Raw genomic sequence first — 20,681 nt, forward strand, 5'->3', positions numbered from 1 at the left:
CCTTAGGCCTGCTGCAAGGAGGCATGAGCGGGCGACTGCGGATGTGGCCAGGGCAATAAATTGCAATGTCCGTACTGTGAGATGCCTAAGACAGCGCTACAGGGAGACAGGACGGACAGCTGATCGTCCTCGCAGTGGCAGACCACGTGTAACAACACCTGCACAGGATCGTACATCCGAACATCACACCTGCGGGACAGGTACAGGATGGCAACAACAACTGCCCAAGTTACACCAGGAACGCACAATCCCTCCATCAGTGCTCAGACTTTCCACAATAGGCTTAGAGAGGCTGGACTGAGGGCTTGTAGGCCTGTTGTAAGGCAGACATCACCAGCAACAACGTCGCCTATGGGCACAAACCCACTGTCGCTGGACCAAACAGGACTGGCAAAAAGTGCTCTTCACTGACGAGTCGCGGTTTTGTCTCACCAGGGGTGATGGTCGGATTCGCGTTTATTGTCGAAGGAATGACCGTTACACCGAGGCCTGTACTCTGGAGCGGGATCGATTTGGAGGTGGAGGGTCCGTCATGGTCTGGGGTGGTGTGTCACAGCATCATCGGACTGAGCTTGTTGTCATTGCAGGCAATCTCAACGCTGTGCGTTACAGGGAAGACGTCCTCCTCCCTCATGTGGTACCCTTCCTGCAGGCACATCCTGACATGACCCTCCAGCATGACAATGCCACCAGCCATACTGCTCATTCTGTGCGTGATTTCCTGCAAGACAGGAATGTCAGTGTTCTGCCATGGCCAGCGAAGAGCCCGGATCTCAATCCCATTGAGCATGTCTGGGACCTGTAGGATCGGAGGGTGAGGGCTAGGGCCATTCCCCCCAGAAATGTCCGGGAACTTGCAGGTGCCTTGGTGGAAGAGTGGGGTAACATCTCACAGCAAGAACTGGCAAATCTGGTGCAGTCCATTAGGAGGAGATGCACTGCAGTACTTAATGCAGCTGGTGGCCACACCAGATACTGACTGTTATTTGATGTTGACCCCCCCCCCCTTTGTTCAGGGACACATTATTCAATTTCTGTTCGTCACATGTCTTTTGAACTTTTTCAGTTTATGCTTCAGTTGTTGAATCTTGTTATGTTCATACAAATATTTACACATGTTAAGTTTGCTGAAAATAAATGCAGTTGACAGTGAGAGGACGTTTCTATTTTTGCTGAGTTTATGTCTGCTCATGCCATTATCATTATCATGAATCATGTGAATCATCATTATCATATCATAATGAATCATCATTATGTTGAAGGAATCATCTTCTATGATACCTGATGGGTTTATTAGAATAGAAGGGCAAGAGAAGGCTGTGGGATCTGTGTCTCGCTCTCCCCATTTGTTTGTATGAGAGAGGAACTGACAATGATCAATGTCTCACACTTGTAACTGAGTCTGTTGTTGCGAAACATAATTTACAACGGCCTTTTATCTCAGTCTGAATACATGTTTCACTGCTGAGTTGTAGAATGACGGCCCTAAAACAGAAAGAGGGTATTGTCAGAGGCCTCTTTTGTTGTTGCCACACAGAGCTTGTTGTGTCTCATGAAGAGTTGAAATGGAATAGTCCGTAGTCAAGATGTGGAAAACTCATTAGACACATTTTGAAAGCATAGATACTCACCCCATCCCCATTGGGGATTGACATCAACTGGACAATATTTCATATTTTAATGCTTTTCCGTTGGTATGAGCTTATAGCTTGTTTGTATGCCATTTGAGGGCTTGCACTTGTCTGAAGCTCTTGCAAGTACGTGTGTGTGTGGCGCGCACACGAGGTGTCACAGCCCAGTGGTCATGGCCCTCTGAGCTTCACCACAGAGAGGGCCAGTATGCAGAGTGCTCGTTACATCATGCTTGGCTGCCTCCTCTCCCGTTGAGACCAGACCACTCTGCTTGGCTTTCTGCATGCCCCTACATAGCGATCTACCCCCCCCCCCCCCCCCCCCCTCCCTGTCCTCTCTTTCCTTTGGGTAAAGTTTGAATACTTTACATTTCCTTGAGGTAAGCACATATCTCTATAAGTTGTTTGTATAGGTGAAAGCAAGGTGACCACCGTATTACTTTCACCAATCCAACCCATTCAGGTCTATGGTTATTTCATGGAATGTAGAAAGGAAGGATGCATTTCTGAAGTATTCGAACAGGGCACTGGTCTCCCAGCTGTATGTCTAATATCTCTTCTCCACATTGGATTCCAGACAACTAGGAAGTCACACCCTACTAAACAGTAGCCTGTTATTTGATAGTGTGTTGTTTATCCAGAAACAACACAGGTGGAATCATGTATTGCATTGTGTTGTGTATATGGCAGGAATGCTGCTTGTCCAGCACACATTTTTGTCCCTTTCAAACCCACTGAACCATCAGAGCTCTGCTGAATTAAGAGGAACTGCCTTGTTCCTGTCTGCGTCCCAAATGGCACCCTATTGGCACCCTATGCCCTACATAGTACACTGCACTATATAAGGAAAAGGATACCCTTTGGGACATATCCCTGGTTTGTTTTCCATAGCACTGTTATTATGACATTTTCCTTCCCTCGCTCCCTCCCTCTCTCCCTGTGTTCAGTTCAATTTTGTTCTGCTTTCTTCCCCTCCTGTGATGAGCTTACAATTGCCGTTGGAGGACATCACACTGAGATAATACTTATTTGTCCTCTCTGCGAGGGGTCTGCGGAGAGCGCTGAGCTTGGTTCATGCATTTTTATTTGTTAGGATTGGCTCAGAGTCAATATAAATATGCGTCCAAATGTGGCACCCTATTCCCTATAGTGCAGTACTTTTGAATAGGGATGTGACCATCATTTTTTTTCTTAACGTTTAAACTGCATTTCTTTCTCTTGTTGGTCACAACAAAAATAAGTTATTTTCCCTACATTCTCTTTTCCCTCCATTACGTGTCTCTATCTCAATTTCGATCCAACCACTCCCTCTACACACATGCGTGCTGCGTACCCAAGCACCCATTAGGCCTATAGAAATGACTGCCTATAAAAACATATCTAACTGATGGAATACACATACCAAACTGTAGAAAAGCTACATTCCTAGCCAAATCAATACAGCTTTAGCACAAATTCTAAATGGACTGGTTGATTAAAGTAGGGAAATATGTGTTCCAGGCACTAGTTTTGGAATAATAGATGCGTCCCATCTATTTTAGCCTTTTTTGTGAAGTGTGCAGCTATAGTGTGCCATTAGAATAGGTTACAACCTCCCCTAAACCTAGGCAGGTTCCAGACTGAAATATGCAACAAAATCATTGTTTTGAGGAAGGCAAATAGCATATTCATTAGTCTCTGGGCCTACTTTGTTTCATGTTTAACAAAATCCTGCCCACCAAGTTTAAGCTTACAAATCAAACACAGGGCAAAAGAAAACACACTCCAAATGCTGGTATCTATTGGTTAAAAGGAAATAATTGTTGCTTTCTAATGCGTTAACTGTATGTCTCAACTCCCATTATAAAGGGAATAACACCCTATTGAAACAGGAGTAAATGGTGAACAGTGATATTGAGAAAGACGCACCTGTTTCAGTAGCACAAATGTCGCTTGCAGCCTTTCATTTAGCAAATTAGCTCTCAACTCAAGTAGGCCATTGGCAATGGCTGCATGTCAACTGCAGTAATTTCTGTAATCAGCGCTTTCTTTTCCCAACTGTTAACGGCGATGTCGTCCGGAGCGTTGTTGTGTTAGGTAGGCCTATTTGTTGCATTTTTTTTCTCCATTTATCAAGCTGATCGGGACCTGTTAGTGTTTTTTTTGTGATAGCTGCACTGTGATTTACATTTTGTGCTGAAAAAACACTTTTGGTTAGGGATTTTTTCTTCAAATCAAATTAAACTTTATTTGTCACATGTGCCGAATATAACAAGTGTAGACCTTACCGTGAAATGCTTACTTACAAGCCCTTAACCAACAGTGCAGTTCAAGAAGAGTTAAGAAAATATTTACCAATTAACTAAAGTAAAAAATAAAATAAAAAAATTATAAAAAGTAACACAATAACATAACAATAACGAGGGTATATACAGGGGGTACCAGTACCGAGTCAGTGTGCGGGGGTACAGGTTAGTTGAGGTAGTTTGTGAATTTGTACTTGTAGGTAGGGGTGAAGTGACTATGCATAGACAATAAACAGCGATTAGCAGCAGTGTAGAAAACAYATGGGGGGGGGGGGGTCAATGTAATAGTCCAGTGGCCATTTTATTAATTGTTCAGCAGTCTTATGGCTTGGGGGGGAAGCTGTTAAGTAGCCTTTTGGTCCTAGACTTGATGCTCCGGTACCGCTTGCCGTGCGGGTAGGAGGGTTTTCCTTAACGTTAATTATTCAGTTTCGTTTACGCATTTTAACGTTTAAACATTCACACCCCTAATTTTGACCAAAGCCCATTAAAATGTGTGCACTATATAGGGAAATGTGTGCCGTTTTGGATGTACACAGAGTCTTAAGAGAGGCAGAGAGATCTGGCATAGTGTCTGTTTTGCTCCTCCTTGATCTGTCCTTCATAACGTCTCAGCGCACTCACTCACTCTCCAGCCTTTTTCATGCTTATTAAACAATGCAATTTCTCATTGGGCAGGTCTTAAGTGTAGAATAGCAGCACGCTCTAATGGCTCTTTCAGGGGGTAGGCACCCGTTGATAAAGGCTTTGGGGTAAACATGAAAGAGTCATATCTAAAAGATGAGATTTGGGAAGAGGAAAACCCTCCTGCCCTCTCTATGCTCTGACCTGAGAGTACTAGTACTAAACCTAACTATCTAAATGATCTAGCCTCTTAACTTGAATTTACCCTAGTGCAGACATATAGTCACTTTTCGGTTACTGCTTGAGTGCATTAGGGTCGTTCTACGAAAAGAGTGCTTATAGTGTCCCTTTGATATTTTAAGTAGCAATTGTGCACTAATATTTCATTTTAAAAGCCTGTTATATTAAATGAAGTGCCCTTTAATATAAACCACATGGATAATTTTTTGTATTTTTTTATATGATTAAAGACTTGCTAAAGTGCGAAAATTCAGCATTTTGTCATGTCCCTCTGTCCCTCTCCCTATGTGAATTCTAGGAAGATTTTAACCCACTTAACCACATAATTTCCCCAAGTTTTCACCATCATTGTAAAGCCCTAGTTACTTTGTTACTTTGACAAGGTCATTTCTGAAGATGATCTATTTCATGTGATTTACATCTGTCCCTCATTTTAAGGTCAACCCTGCTATGTGAACTGAACTCTCGTTTTAATATGGTGAAACTATTCCTTTTAAACATTTTTTTAAATAAAAACCTTTGAACATCTAATAGTCAAATCATAATTTAAAGCAGGTGAACTGGTTCTACTCTTTTTGGCAATTTTTTTGTATTTTTGGTCAAGCATAATGCATCAGCCCTGTTACCCATAGATAGATAGGCTAGAAATGTTTTAACAATTAAATTTTTTTTGTGAAGCTTGCATTCAATTGCCACTCCCAGGTGCACACAACAAGCTTCCATTCCCCCTGTAACAAGGGGAGTCATGGTTGATTTAAGATGGAATTGTCAACCCTGTTACGGTCAACCCTGTTACTTTAATAGGATCTTACTATAGTATTTTGTTTATTTCACTTCATAATATGGGAAACGTGTTTTTTATAAAGAACATGTGCTCTTTATGTCAGAATGTTAAAATTAGGTGAAATCAACGTTTTTGTGGACCAATTTACACTTCTCAAAAGGTACCGAATTTGTGGAACAATCCAATAACTCCTTTGACGATATTGTAAACTTACAAGAATGTGTTTTTTTTATTATTCAAATCACCATGGCCCACTGTCTGCTTGAATAAAGTGAATTTATTTAGTGGGTTTGTGATTATTCTGAGATGTTGACCCACGACTCAGTAAGTCTACTATTTAAAACAGCCGTGCCTCTGTCTCGTCTCTTCCCTCTAGCTAATTGGCTCTGTGTGACTCCTGGCTAATAGGTTGAGCCTGACCGTCCACAGATGAATGGACTCTTATGCAGACTGTTACTTCCTCATTCAAGAAGCTGACTTGGCCAGGTCCGTCCTGCTGGAGGCCAGCCACAGACTGATTAGATGCATTCAGATTTCAGCTCACATGTGGTTCAGTTGAAAGAGATCCAGACAAGATGATGCTTTTCAGAAACATCTGTCTTCCTGGCATTGTATAACATTAGTTCCAGGCAGCTCCCATGCTCACTCACTGGATTGGTCATGTGCCTGTTTGGGTGCTCATTGCTCATTTTTATGTGCAGTTTTTCACTCCAAAGATTAGGATTTTCCACTATGATAAATATAATACCCCTAATTTACTTCTATAGTTTTATCAATTCTATTGACGTTTGCCAAACATTTTCCTGATGATAACCACATGCCACAGCAGTGGGCCGTGTAGTAGTGGTGCGTGGGTCAGCTGTTTGTTCACCCACAATTGTTAATAACCCATCCGCAACCACCCGAATATACTGTATGTGATAAAGTGAAAATCTGACGCCCGCACCCGATCCTAACCTGCTAATATAGAAAATGCGCTGTAGGCTTCAGTCAGAGACGGCGGAATGATTTTTTGACAGGGGGTGCAGGATTCTTTTTGCCTGAATTAGATATGTTTGTGCTTATAATTTCCAATATTTTGGTAGTCAATACACACCTTCTCTTCTGTCATTAGGCCTATATGTTGCCCCTAGAAGATTAACCCTTGCTCACCAGAATAATGTCATAAATCGATACAATGAATAGTTCAATCTAGTTGACATCGGTAAAGTTCTCTGTCATCTCAGTTTCTTTCACGGAGCAAAGACGTTTAGGCACCAGGGAGAAAATGCAATAACCAAAAAAAAACCTGGAAAGGTTTTCTGTGCAAAATTTCCAAATTACATCAGTTTGACCGGTTGTAAGGAAGTACGCTACTATCAGTGTTTATGATGCTATTAAAGAGCTCTGTACAGATAGTGTCTAACTGCCATTCAAGTTCTCTTAAGATGCATAAAGAAATAAATCATATTTCTCTACTCCTGTTCCCGAGTAAAAATGTAGCCTACATTTGGTGTATCACTTTACTGCAAGAAATGCTTAATTCTACAGGAGTTAATTAACATTAAGGCTATATGAGAGGTTATAGACCTACAGTCAGTGTCCAGATTTCAGTTTCCATTTAACCCATCTGAACAGTAGGCTACAGTTCCCTTGATGTGCCAAAGGCCTATTTGAAGTCCCCGTTGTGACTGTCGAACATTAGCCTACTTTTCTGACCCACCCGTCTCTTTATTTTCAACTCTCTATTTCACAGCTTTTCTCTTATTGAATAAACACTGATTGTCATGTTTGCCTCCATGGATCAACATTAACTTTTTCGGCCTGTTTCCAAAACCATTTGGCGATTGGTGTGTAGACTATTTGGCGCGTAAAGCTTAATTAGGCTTACACACTAATGTCAGATAACCTAAAATAATAAAATAAAAACCTCAATGTAGCCTATAGATATAAATGTAACAACAATGATATACTTATGAATTTTTAAAAGGTATTGTTTTCTCTTTCTCCAACCAGCCCGCAACCCACCCGCCCTTCATCCACACAATACTTAATGACTCTAAACCTGCCCATCCCGCGGACACACTACATTACCAAAAGTATGTGGACACCTGCTCGTCGAACATCTCATTCCAAAATCCTGGGCATTAATATTGACTTTGTCCTCCCTTTGCTGATATAACAGCCTCCACTCTCCTGGGAAGGCTTTCCACTAGATGTTGGAACATTGCTGTGGGGACTTGCTTCCATTCAGCCACAGTAGCATTAGTAAGGTCGGGGCACTGATGTTGGGCGATTAGGCAGTCGGCATTCCAATTTATCCCAAAGGTGTTCGATGGGGTTGATGTCAGGGCTCTGCAGAACAGTCAAGTTCTTATACACCGATCTCGACAAACAATTTCTGTATGGACCTCGCTTTGTGCATGGGGGCATTGTCATGCTGAAACAGGAAAGGGCCTTCCCCGAAAGGGCCTTGCCTCAAAATTGGAAGTACAGAATCGTCTAGAATATCATTATATGCTGTAGCGTTAAGATTACCTTCACTGGAACTAAGGGGCCTAGCACAAACCATGAAAAACAGCCCCAGACTATTATTTCTCCTCCGCCAAACTTTACAGTTGGCACTATGCATTGGGGCAGGTAGCGTTTTCCTGGCATCCGCCAAACCCAGATTTGTCCGTCGGACTACCAGATGGTGAAGCGTGATTCATCACTCTAGAAAATGCATTTCCACTGCTCCAGAGTCCAATGGCGCGAGCTTTACACCGCTTTACACCACTTTACACCACTTTACACCACCACAGCCGAAGCTTGACATTGCACATGGTGATCTTAGGCTTGTGTGTGGCTGCTCGGCCATGGAAACCCATTTCATGAAGCTCCAGACAAACCGTTCTTGTGCTAATGTTGCTTCCAGAGGCAGTTTGGAACTCGGTAGTGAGTGTTGCATCCGAGGACAGACAATTTTATTTATTTATTTGTTTAAAATTTTGGGTACTTTTTAACCCCTTTTTCTCCCAATATCCAATTGCTAGTTACAGTCTTGTCCCATCGCTGCAACTCCCGTACGGACTTGGGATAGGCGACGGTTGAGAGCCGTGCGTCCTCCGAAACACGACTCCGCCAAGCCGCACTGCTTCTTGACACAGTGCTCGCTTAACCCGGAAGCCAGCCCCACCAATGTGTCGGAGGAAACACCGTACAGCTGGCGACCGAAGTCAGCGTGCACAAGGAGTTGCTAGTGCGCGATGGGACAAGGACATCCCGGCCGGCCAAACCCTCCCCTAACCCGGACGATGCTGGGCCAATTGTGTGCCGCATCATGGGTCTCCCAGTCGCGGCTGTCTGTGACACAGCCTGGGATCTAACCCGGGTCTGTAGTGACGCCTCTAGCACTGCGATGCAGTGCCGTAGACCGCTGCGCCACTCGGGAGGCCAGGACACGACTTTTACGCGCTTCAGCACTCGGCGGTCCCGTTCTGTGAGCATGTGTGGCCCACCACTTCGCGGATGAGCCGTTGTTGCTCCTAGGCATTTCAACTTCGCAATAACATCACTTACAGTTGACCAGAGCAGAAATTTGATGAATTGACTTGTTGGAAAGGTGGCATCCTACGACGGTGCAATGTTGAAAGTCACTAAGCTCTTCAGTAAGGCCATTCTACCGCCAATGTTTGTCTTTGGAGATTGCATGGCTGTGTGCTTGATTTGATACACCTGTCAGCAACGGGTGTCTACATACTTTTGTATATATAGTGTATAACCGCGGGGACTGTGGGTTGTAAGTCAACCCCGCGCATCACTACCTTGTAGCCCTGGCTACGCTCTATGCATTTCAAGTCCTAAATCCATAGGTGGCAGTATGAATCAAGCTAAAGCTGCGTGTTGGTGACTGGTGGTTGGTTCCTGTGCCATTAACATGGCTGGCTGCTGGATGGAACCGTATCTGAGGACAAGATCACACCTGGGGGATGCGGGATGGTTTCACAGCAGTATAGCACAGCGCTGGCCAACCCAATGTTCCACCTGAGACAGAGGGAGGGAGAGCTAGCACGCACACACATGCACAACACAACACACACGCACACACGAGGGGGTGGGGTTGGGGGGTGGATGATGTGGTAATGACAAAAGACAATCTCTCTCTCCCCATCTAATCTTTTTGTTATGGCTGGGGTTACACATGCAGTCATCTGATTAGAGAACACTAGAGGAGAACTAGATTGGGTTACAGTAGGTCAATGTGAGAGAAAACGGAGAGGGAAGGAAGGCATACTGTTCTTATGGATTTGAAGTGTCCATTTACTTCCTGGTATTTGATGTTTTTCCCCACTGCTTTTTGGTCAGATTGATTGCTCCCACATATGTTTTTATTTATTTACCAACCAGGATTGCTGTCTTCATGTTTTAGTGATACTTAGGTATTGTTGATGCATTAAATTATGCATTACATTTTGGGTATGTAGGCCTATACTATATTAGCTGTGATGAATGTATGGATGCCCTTAGGCATACATTCTGTACTTACAATGTGTAAACATCTCTCATGGCTCATCATGCTGTCTTTTCATGGCTGTGAGAGGCACTCTGAGTGTGAAAGGATAGTTGTTCAGAGATGTCCTTTGATAGCTCTGTTGTTTCAGGGAGAATAGAATAGCAGGCAAACACTTTTTGAGTGGCTTGGCCCTGCACTGTGCCCCCGGAGCAGAGGTGTGAGTGGGGACACACGCATGCACGCGCACACACACTAAAGTTGCTAGAGATTGATGCCTCCGGCGGTGCCAGTGTGTCAGCGTTTGGGATCATAACACCAGCCAGGGAATAGTACTGCATCCTAAATGTCACCCTATTCCCTGTACGGTGTACTGACCAGGGCCCTGTGGGCTCAAAAGTAGTGCACTATTTAGGGAATAGGGTTCCATTCGGGATGCACACAGTGTTCTGCACTGGGATTTGCTGCTTCTATTCCTGTCAGTCAGCGAGGAAATGCACACGAATCTCAGTCATCCTCACCAAGGGGACAGAACAGAAACCCTCATGAAGATCCTTTGCTCCTGTCCTAGAAACAACACCTGCTGGGACGCAGCCTGGACCTAATGTTTTAAACCACGCCAACGCAGCACCCTTAACTTACCTCAGAGGCACACACCCCCACATACAAGCGCATAGCAGTACCCTACTGGTATGTGCTCTGTCTGTCTGTCTGTCTGTCTGTCTGTCTGTCTGTCTGTCTGTCTGTCTGTCTGTCTGTCTGTCTGTCTGTCTGTCTGTCTGTCTGTCTGTCTCTCTCTCTCTAACTCACTCACACACACACACACATATGTACACACACACTCACTCACTCTCACGCACAGTCAGACTGAGATATACACACATATGCATTCCCCTGAACTGGCCGGTGTGTGTGTGTTACTGCTGGGTGTCTCTGCAGGCGGATCTTTCTCTCTCAGGGCTGTCAGACAGAGCAGAGCTGCTATCAGCACAGGGAGCTATTCTCTCTCTCTCTTTCGCTGTTTCTCCTGAGCCCGGACACTCATCATCTCTCAAACCCCATCTTGAAGAAACCAGTAATCATCCAGCAAGAATCACTCCACTCCTCTCTCTCTCTCCTCTCTCTCTCTCTCTCTCCTCTCTCTCTCTCTCTCTCTCTCTCTCTCTCTCTCTCTCTCTCTCTCTCTCTCTCCTCTCTCTCTCTCTCTCTCTTCTCTCTCTCTCTCTCTCGCTCTCTCTCTCGCTCGCTCGCTCGCTGCGCTCTGACTGCAGGTCCAATCAGGAAGCCCAAGTATGTGGAGAGCCCTCGTGTTCCTGGAGACGCCATTATCTCAGAGCTGAGGAAGGTGGCTGATAGCAAGACAGAGTCCTCTCACTATGGTGAGTGTACTGTGTTTGTGTTTCTATGGGGTTTGTTGGGGTTTGGCTGTGATAGTTTTACAGTTTTATTTGTCGTATGTACAGGATACACATGGTACACACCATTCAGCAAAACTTGCAGGTTCCATCTCGACAAAAAAACACCAAAAACAAGCAATATAAAAACAACATCATTAATCATCACGAGTAGATCGACGGTCAAGAGACAGAAGGTTGAGAACGTTCATGGCTTGAGTGAGGTCACCGTAGGGAGGAGGTGGTCAAGGGGAGAGCCGGGAGGAGACAGGCAGCACGTTGTCATCACCGTTTCTCGCCATCCACGCCGTCAGTGGCTTCGCAGTAGGACTCAGTCAGATGACGTCAGAGTTCTGTACTAGCCACTGGGCTAGTAGCTAGCTAGCTACTCTTCACCACTACCAAAATGTAGCACCTACTTGGGTGATATTACTGCAGTCACGAGGCGCCAGAAAGCACACCACACTTTAATTGTAATTCAGGAGTGTCCTTATAACTGGTTATTTGTCATCTCTGTACAACTCTGTATTCAGACAGTTGGCATACCGGTAATCGAATCAAAACGTTGCATGGTAGCATAAAAAGGGAGAACCATGCACAGTAGTTTCATTTTGATTAACCTATTACAGATTTTTGGAAAATGTATTTGCATACTAAATTAACAAAATAGTAAAAACATGATTTATTATCAGATTTTCAAAACCTTTAAATTTAATTTAGAATAGAACAATAGGAAATGACTATGGGAAAATAATATTACTTAGTTTTTATTACTTTAATATTTTCCATTCCTTAAAGTCACCATCTCATCTCTGCTCAGGCAGTAGCAGCCAGCCAGACAGACCATCTAACGTTATCTCTGTGCTCCTCATACTGTACTTTTTTTTGTCATTCTATTTAGTTAGATTAGCGTGCTAAAGTATGCTGCAGAGCTGTCTGAAAATCATTTGACTAGTTCTTCAAAGTAGATAAGGCATACCTTCACGAACTGTCTCTATCTCTCTCACCGTTGTGTTGTGTACATTCCTCTCTCATTCGGGTCTATGTGGTCTGTGTGTATCTAACCTAACATAGCCGGCATAAAAGTATATCCGTCTCTGTCCTAGCCGGTAAAAACAGGCGCAATGGATTATGATCATTGTAGTTAACTACCACGTTGTTGTGCTGAACTAGGTTGAATATTTGCTTGATGAAAACTACAACTCCCTTCAGCTCAGCGTCCCACATAGTTCTTGACTTGATTTCTCTCGTGAATGATTTGAGTTCTCTCTAGTGTATAGAGAAATGGTGCGTTGGGCTCACACAAAGAAATAAGTAAAATTAATTCAAGTAATTGAACAGATGTAGGTCAATTAGTTGTTTAATAACCAAAACAAAAAAATGAAATGTTGCTTAATCGCTCAGCACTAATGTTGATTGCATGAATCTTAAACGTACTGATTGATTGAATTACTTCTAATTCATTTGTTATTAGATGTTTCAATTATCACTTTATTATCACTTTACCTATCTTTAAAATAACAGGCGTTTTGGTGTCAAGTGTCAATTATAGAGATTGCCATTGAGGGCTTCCACCATTTAAAAGTAGTTAACTGGGTAGGGATTCCTATGGGCTGGGAGTGATCAGCCAATGATCAGAGAGCATTGTCTTCTTCAAATTGGGCTGCCTATGGTTTTTAAACCAAAGGGAATATCCAGGAGCCAAGACCAAGATTTATACGAGGACATAGGTCCCAAGATCCAGTGAGTTGAGACCATGACAAGTTAAAGACCGAATTTAAGATCAAGAGTGCATGGGCCCTTTCTTCAATTTTAAGAAGTAGTAGAGTACAAGTAGAGTACAATTGATTACAGTAGAGCACAGCTACTGTATAAACATAATTCCACTTTGACCTTATTGGGTATTGTGTGTAGGCCAGTACATACATTTGCATCTTTTCTCAAATGCATGTAATGCCTGACAATATTCCAGAAATGTGTGGCTATGACATCTAGTCTATGGGTTGGCCAAAGTGGTTCCTAATTCGCTTCCATAAATTACTCTTTACGTATTGATCAATGGAAAACATTTCTTTGGCCACCAAGCAAAAACTTTGGCAGTGATATAATTTCAATTGTGATGGTGAGTAAAAAAAACTAAACTTTGGATTTCACCTATTTTAACATTCTGTCATAAAGAGCGCATGTTCACCTTGATAACAAACACGTTTTCCCATTTCAAGAGGTAAAAATGTTTAAATTCTATAGTAAGTGCCGTTTTTCAGCGTAATTAAATTATGAGATCGGGAATTAGGCTGTTTTTATTTTTTTATTTTTTTTATTCAATTTAAATCAAAACTTTAGAGCCTGGTCAAAAATAGCACTCTAAATAGGGAATGAGGTGTAATTTGGGCTGAGTCTCAGAGTGAGCTGCTCTGTTCTGGAGGCTGGGTCATGGGTGGGCTGCTGCTGGACATGAGGCAGCGCTGTGCTGCTGTTGCTGAGCAGCGTTACGAGCTCACTGAGCCACGCTGTCTTACTCTGTAACATTTAAGGTGCACAGGCTCTTAACACGGTACATTTGTTGAATGTTGGGGGGATCAAGTACGGTCAGTCCCGGGCTCCTTGTCATCAAACAAAGCCCAAAATAACCTGCCCTGAGTTTACACCCCCACCCTCCTCAGAGTACCGTACATTTCCCTCATGTTTTACCCCTCCAGCCCCATTCCCCCTGGCTGGCCTTTCATAGTGGGCTTGCTGACCCCAGAACCCCTCCAGCCCCTCACCCCCAGCACTCTGCCACCAACATGTGTTTACAGGAGTGGGCTGGCCCAGCGTTGTCTTAACCCTGCGTGTACTACAGCCTGTGTATACAGAGACACTCAGCGCAGCACTTCCCTCTAGGGTTTCAGCTCCGTGCCAAAATGGGCTTTTCACGCAATGGAAATTCTACATGACTGTGGCAGATATGGAGGCCTCCAGACATCTCTGCTCTAGCCTTACTACTCCTTCATGCCATAGGGATTCTAAACCATCTGGCCTGGTGGAAATGAATGTGACCCAAATGTCACCCTGTTCCCTATGTAGTGCACTACTTTTGACCAGAGACATGGGCCCTGGTCAAAAGTAGTGTACTAAGTAGGGAAACGAAGGTGCCATTTGGAACGCATTTGAAGTAAACCGAACAGCAGGGGAAAATGACAAGTCGAGCCGTAGTAGACATCTCAGCGCTTGTAGGGACTGTGGAGGGAGCTTTCTCTGGGCATGTTCTGTGTCAGGGGCTACTAATGCATGCAGTGTGTACCTCCACCAGCCAGCCTCCCATTCTTCTTACGCCTCATCTAGAGCACTTACCATAAAAAGAGGAATTTGGACTGCCGAGAAATAACACCGCCATGAGGAATTAGTCAACATATTTCAGTAATGGCAGACAATCATGTAGAATAAATCATGTACAATTAGGCACTTTATAAGAACTCTGTAACGAGGCCTAATTGGTACGGCTCAGCTGTCGTGAGGCCCAGGTGCACACACACTGCTATAGAGTTTCACCTCTCATTCTGAACTCTACACAGACTCCAGTGAGATCACACTCCTCTTTGAATGTCCTTTAAAGTTGTGTGCCTTGAAATGTACTTGGGGATGTGTGCTTGTTTCAACCATCATTCATCCACTCATGTCAACAATGAGCTTGTGTTAGTTCTGTGGGAGTAATGTCTCACTGACAGACAACTACACTGACTGACACGCATATTTGGTTGGTTCTGAGATGTTATGCTAATCATGTGACCACCAGGGTTCAATTAAGAGGGTTTGCAACATCGTCAGTGTAACTGTGGAATGCTGTCAGAGAGGATCGGAATGTCGGAATGGGAATGAGTGGAATTTCCATCAGAAGTTTGCAGCATGAGAACTGTGTGACATTTAGACCAGGATCAACACCGCAGCGGCACAGACAAGTTGTGAAGAGCCTTTTTTCTTCTGAACGATATCTCCTTTCCAAGGAGATTTGCAAGGTTTCACAGCAATGCCAATGGATGGCTAATGAAAGAGAGAAAGAGGGAGAGAATGAGAGAGACTACTGGGTGACTGAAGAGAACGGACAGTAGTGATGGGGAAAAAAATTGATGCAATTACATATCTTTATATATTTTTTGACGATATATCCTATCGTATCGTTTTGATAGGGAACCAATTTGTTTTCAGCACTTTTATTTCCATGACTGATCAAAACTAGTTTTGTCATGGCTCTCTTGTCCCTTTGAGGCAGACATATGGTGAGCAATATGTTTGGAACAACGAATCGCAATAAAATCACAGTATCGAATCACAATACATATAGAATTGTGATAATCGCAATACATATTGTATCGGTACCTAAGTATTGTGATAATATTGTATTGTGAGGTGCCTGGCAATTCCCAGCCCTAGTGGCTTTTTAGGGTGTTTGAATGGTTTGTCTATGTGCTGGATGTCACAGGAAATGCTGGATGTCTTTTTAAGATAACAATTTCAGTCTTTTATGTTGTATTTAATGGATACCACAACTCAGGCACATGGTTTCTGTCCTCCATTTGGTTTTTTGTTGGGCTTTAAAATGGTATTTTCTTGGAGGATGTGGTTGGGACTAAGAAAATAAATGTGTGTCTGGACTGGAGTGAAGGCATCTCACTTTGATTTGTCTTTGAAGATGGATACAGTTTCCTGCACACCAGTGGCTTGCGTGTGTATGTGTCATGCATTCAGTGTGTGTGTGTGTGTGTGTGTGTGTGTGTGTGTGTGTGTGTGCGTGTGTGCGTGTGTGTGTGTGTGTGTGTGTGTGTGTGTGTGTGTGTGTGTGTGTGTGTGTGTGTGTGTGTGTGTATGTGGACATGCAAGTGTCTGTCATGCATTTTGTGTGTGCGTGTATGTGCGCGTGTATGTGTGTGCGCGTGTCTGTCATGCATGTTGTGTGTGCGTGTGTGTGTATGAAACAGAAAGACAGCAGTGGTCACGGACCTCTTGAGGTATTTATCTGTCAATCAGGTATGAACCATAGCTCTTGGTTCTCTTGCTCTGTTCTCTCTCTCTCTCTCTGTTCTCTGTTGTCTCTCTGTTCCTCTTTCTCTCTCTGTTCTCTCTTTCTCGTGTTCTATCGCCATCCCCTCTGCCTTTTCTTTCACTCTTACTAAATCAGGGATTTGAAAAAGTGGCTGAAACATTTCACGTCCGTGTTTCTTGCGACATTCATGCACTTTTGGATCTATCGGCAACCTCAAGAAGTTAATTCGTTGTGGATTTGGATGGAACTAATTGATCGTCTACAGTAAACATTTGCTGTATCTAGGGCTGTTGCAGTGAAAATGCAAATTAATTACTTAAAAATCATACAATGTGATTTTCTGGATTTTTATGATAAAAATATGATAAAGATGACAGACCTCTACATGCTTTGTAAGTAGGAAAACCTGCAAAATCGGCAGTGTAGCAAATACTTGTTCTCCCCATTGTATATTGATCTGACTATAAAATCATATAATATAAAATAATGGCACGGGAGTTATAAGCATATCTTGTCTACTAAATGAACGAGCCTACAGCCTATGGCATGGCGCATAGCCAGATAACATACAGTAGGCCAACTCGTATTCTGTTCTTCTGAAATGTAATTTCTTCAAATCGTAACCTTAAAAAATAAAAATAAATAATAATAATAAATAATAAATAATAATTTATTGTGATGGTGTATATTTAGACCTTTTTAAATGTGGATGTTCCAAAGGCGTGCCTAAGGGGCTTGTATGCAGCCAGTATGCGTGGAGGGCTGGAGATGCTAAACGTGTTTATGTTAATTAACTGTCAATTACCGTGAGACTGGCACTTATAAGCAGGCTTTTGCATGACAATAACTGTCTGACAAAATGTTATGACCGCCACTGCCCTAGATGTATCTCATATGTTTAGTTCATATGGTGACATTCTTAACTGTATCTTTAACCAGGGGGCATTTTCCCAAAAGCGAATTAGTCTACTCTATTAGCCCAGACAGACGATGGTCCTGGGTTCACTTTGTCGGCTCGGATGTTCGAACCAGCAACCTTTCGGTTACTGTCCCAACACTCTAACTGCTAGGCTACCTGTCGCCTATGACATCATCACCAGTTACATGCATGTTAAAGACGGTCTTCATTAGCCACAGATTTATCAGAAATGATCAGTCTCTCAAACAGCACGTTAGTATGAGAGAAATTGCCTGGGAAGAGTTAGATTAATCGGTTCTATAGGTCAAGTGGTCCAGGTCCAATTCACCACTGAACATCACTACTGTACATGTGATGAACCACATGTTATTGGCACCACATAGATAGACTACAGTATGTTATTGGCTTCTGTTTAGGCCGAATCGCTCAATCTCTCACTCTTGAATCTCAAAGCCCAAAGCTACAGTACTGTCGGTCTGAATCCTTTCTGTATTTCAATTCACACTGCAATTAAAACCTCTCCTTTAGTAGATGGCACTTTATGAAGAGGTGTTTGAACACTGATTGGGATACAGACGTCAGTTCTGATTCATTGGTCCCTTTTCAAGATGAAAATATCTTTATGACAGCTTAGATGGACCCTAATTATGGTTAACTGTAACCATTGATATTTGAATCCCTTTCCATGGCATTTTACGCCCTTTGTACGGTCCTCCTTCAATTAAAAGGAAAGGCAAAGTCTTTGTGTGCTTGTTTGTGTCTCCCCTGGTAAAGGATGAGTCTTCATTATTCTCTGCTCTGCCTCTACAGCTTAGCCACAGTGTGCGTCCCAAATGGCACCATTTTCCCTATTTAGTGCGCTACTTTAAATAGGCAATACAGTGCCGTTTAGGACACAGTCACAATGTCCTCTTGTAGGTTTAGATGGTGTTTACACATCACCTGACTTGCAGATTGTCAGGTTTGTTTGAAAAATTACATTCCCCTCTACAACCTTTCGTACCACATATAAGCCTCCGTTATTTTGTAGACACGTTGAGGAAACTTTGTAAATGTGACTGCATCCAGACGACTGTCAGGTCTGCCATTGGCATGTCTCTAAGCGTCTGTCTGTCTATCCCTCAACGTTAAGTACAGAGTGTCAAGAGTGAAAGGGCTTGAAGAACTCTTTGGTTTGACTTGAAAAGTGTTTAACTGTCTGTCGCCAATAACAGTAATCACAGAGCTAGCATCGGCAGGGTGACTAACTGTCAATTGCACCATCATGTCCACTTCCCAGTTTCCCTGGGAAAGCCATGTGGTAACTCCTCTCTGAACATACCACTGGCTCTACCTGTTTCACTCTCTGCTGCACCCTCCCACTCTCCACTGCACACTCCCACTCTCTACTGTACACTCCCACTCTTGACTGCACACTCCCACTCTCCACTGCACACTCCCACTCTCCACTGCACACTCCCACTCTCCACTGCACACTCCCACTATCCACTTCACACTCCCACTCTCTACTGTACACTCCCATTCTCGACTGAACACTCCCACTCTCGACTGAATACTCCCACTCTCCACTGCACACTCCCACTCTCTACTGCACCCTCCCACTATCCACTTCACACTCCCACTCTCTACTGTACACTCCCATTCTCGACTGAACACTCCCACTCTCGACTGCACACTCCCACTCTACTGCACTTCCTACCTGCAGTAGTGCACTCCATCCTGCCCCATATCCATCCACATGACAGCCCTTCCGTGTGGAAAGCAGCCTCTGCTCCAGCAGCGGGCTAGATAGCTGTTGTGCAATGGAATGCGCACTAGGAGCGGCCAGTGCATTCTAATGGGAGATGTCATCTCTCCTCCACCTATGAACTCTCTGTGGAAACTGGAGATGCGTGCAGCATTCATCAAGTGTTCATTAAACAAGCTCCAGTGTTGGGTAACACTCCCCGGCTGCTAATGAGCGCCTGCTGGATCATTTACTTCTCGGCAGGGAGGAGGGGCTCAGACTGCTCCACAAGGCCGGGGCCCATTCAAAGACCTCCCCCTCCTCCACTCATCCTTTCCCTGTACCACTTCACTGCCAAGGCTGCTGCTAAGTTTACCGCCTTGTAAACTGCCTGCCGAGGTAGAGGATAATGATGTTGTTTTGGTTTTACCTCCTTCGCCTCCCTACAATTATTGGAATAGCAGAGTGGTTTCCAAGTGTTATTTTACCATATCTCCAGGCTAGGAGGAGATACAAAGGTCTAATAGAATGGAGTGAGCACAAGGAACTCATTTTCATCCTTGGATACCTCTTGATGAGTACGGATGTTAGTTAGGAAGACTGGTGGCCATTTTGGTTCTACATCCTCTCCGCCTTTGTTCCTAGTTTCCTCTGCTAAGTGGTTTGTTGTTCAGACAGTTTGTTGCAGGCCTCCTCGAGGTCAAACCCATCATATATCGCCGTGTTCTGATTGAACTGAACAATGCCGCTCGGCTGTTCAGTCAATTGCCATTGGAATAATCATCGTTGAGGTTATTAAAAACAGCCACTCATTTATACCATTATCAAAAGGCATCGGGGTATATGACATGATATAGCCTACTGTACAGTAACAATTATGGTGAAATGAAAATTGAGAGAGGAGGATTTAGCCTAGCAGTAAGGGTATCTCTGCATGCCAATATGGTAGTTTATATGGCTAAGTCTGACACTTGGCCAGAGTCCGTATATGTCAAGCTACCCAGAGTATTTTTTATTTTTTTTTAAATCTTTATTTAACTAGGCAAGTCAGTTAAGAACAAATTCTTATTTTCAATGACGGCCTAGGAACAGTGGGTTAACTGCCTGTTCAGGGGCAGAACGACAGATTTGTACCTTGTCAGCTCGGGGATTTGAACTTGCAACCTTTCAGTTACTAGTCCAACGCTCTAACCACTAGGCTACCCTGCCGCCCCAGGGTGTGCTGATTTAGGATCAGTTTTTCCTTTCAGATCACAATGAATAAGATCACATGGACAGGGGGGACCTGATCCTAGATCAGCACTCCTACTCTGAGACGTTTGATACATACGGACCCTGGTCTCCTATTCATCGTCTGAAGTTACTCATCAGAGGCCCCAACTGTAGCAGATCAGAGAAGAAAAGACATCACATCATCTTTCATATCTATTCAAATATTTAGCCTATGTTTAGTTAAAATGCTTTATTGTCTTGGCAACAATACAGGCATTCCTGGCATACAGGGCTGGGCGGTATACTGTATTTTACAGTATACCTGTATTGATGCACGGACCGGTTTGGGTTTTTACATTACCTTCTATAAGGTTT

The 20,681-nt window shown here is 43.6% G+C and overlaps 1 protein-coding gene across 9 annotated transcripts in view; it reads left to right on the top strand.

Annotated features, from left to right (window-relative positions):
- Positions 1-20,681, top strand: part of LOC111974587 (protein TANC1) — a 278,980-nt gene that overhangs the window by 116,589 nt on the left and 141,710 nt on the right. For all 9 annotated transcript variants that reach the window (XM_070447122.1, XM_024002429.1, XM_024002466.1 and 6 more), the window contains one exon: positions 11,307-11,414. In XM_070447122.1, coding sequence (XP_070303223.1) covers positions 11,307-11,414 — 108 coding nt within the window. The remainder of the gene's footprint in view (positions 1-11,306; positions 11,415-20,681) is intronic.

Source organism: Salvelinus sp. IW2-2015, linkage group LG2 (genome assembly GCF_002910315.2).
Source record: "Salvelinus sp. IW2-2015 linkage group LG2, ASM291031v2, whole genome shotgun sequence".
NCBI classification, from domain to species: domain Eukaryota; kingdom Metazoa; phylum Chordata; class Actinopteri; order Salmoniformes; family Salmonidae; genus Salvelinus; species Salvelinus sp. IW2-2015.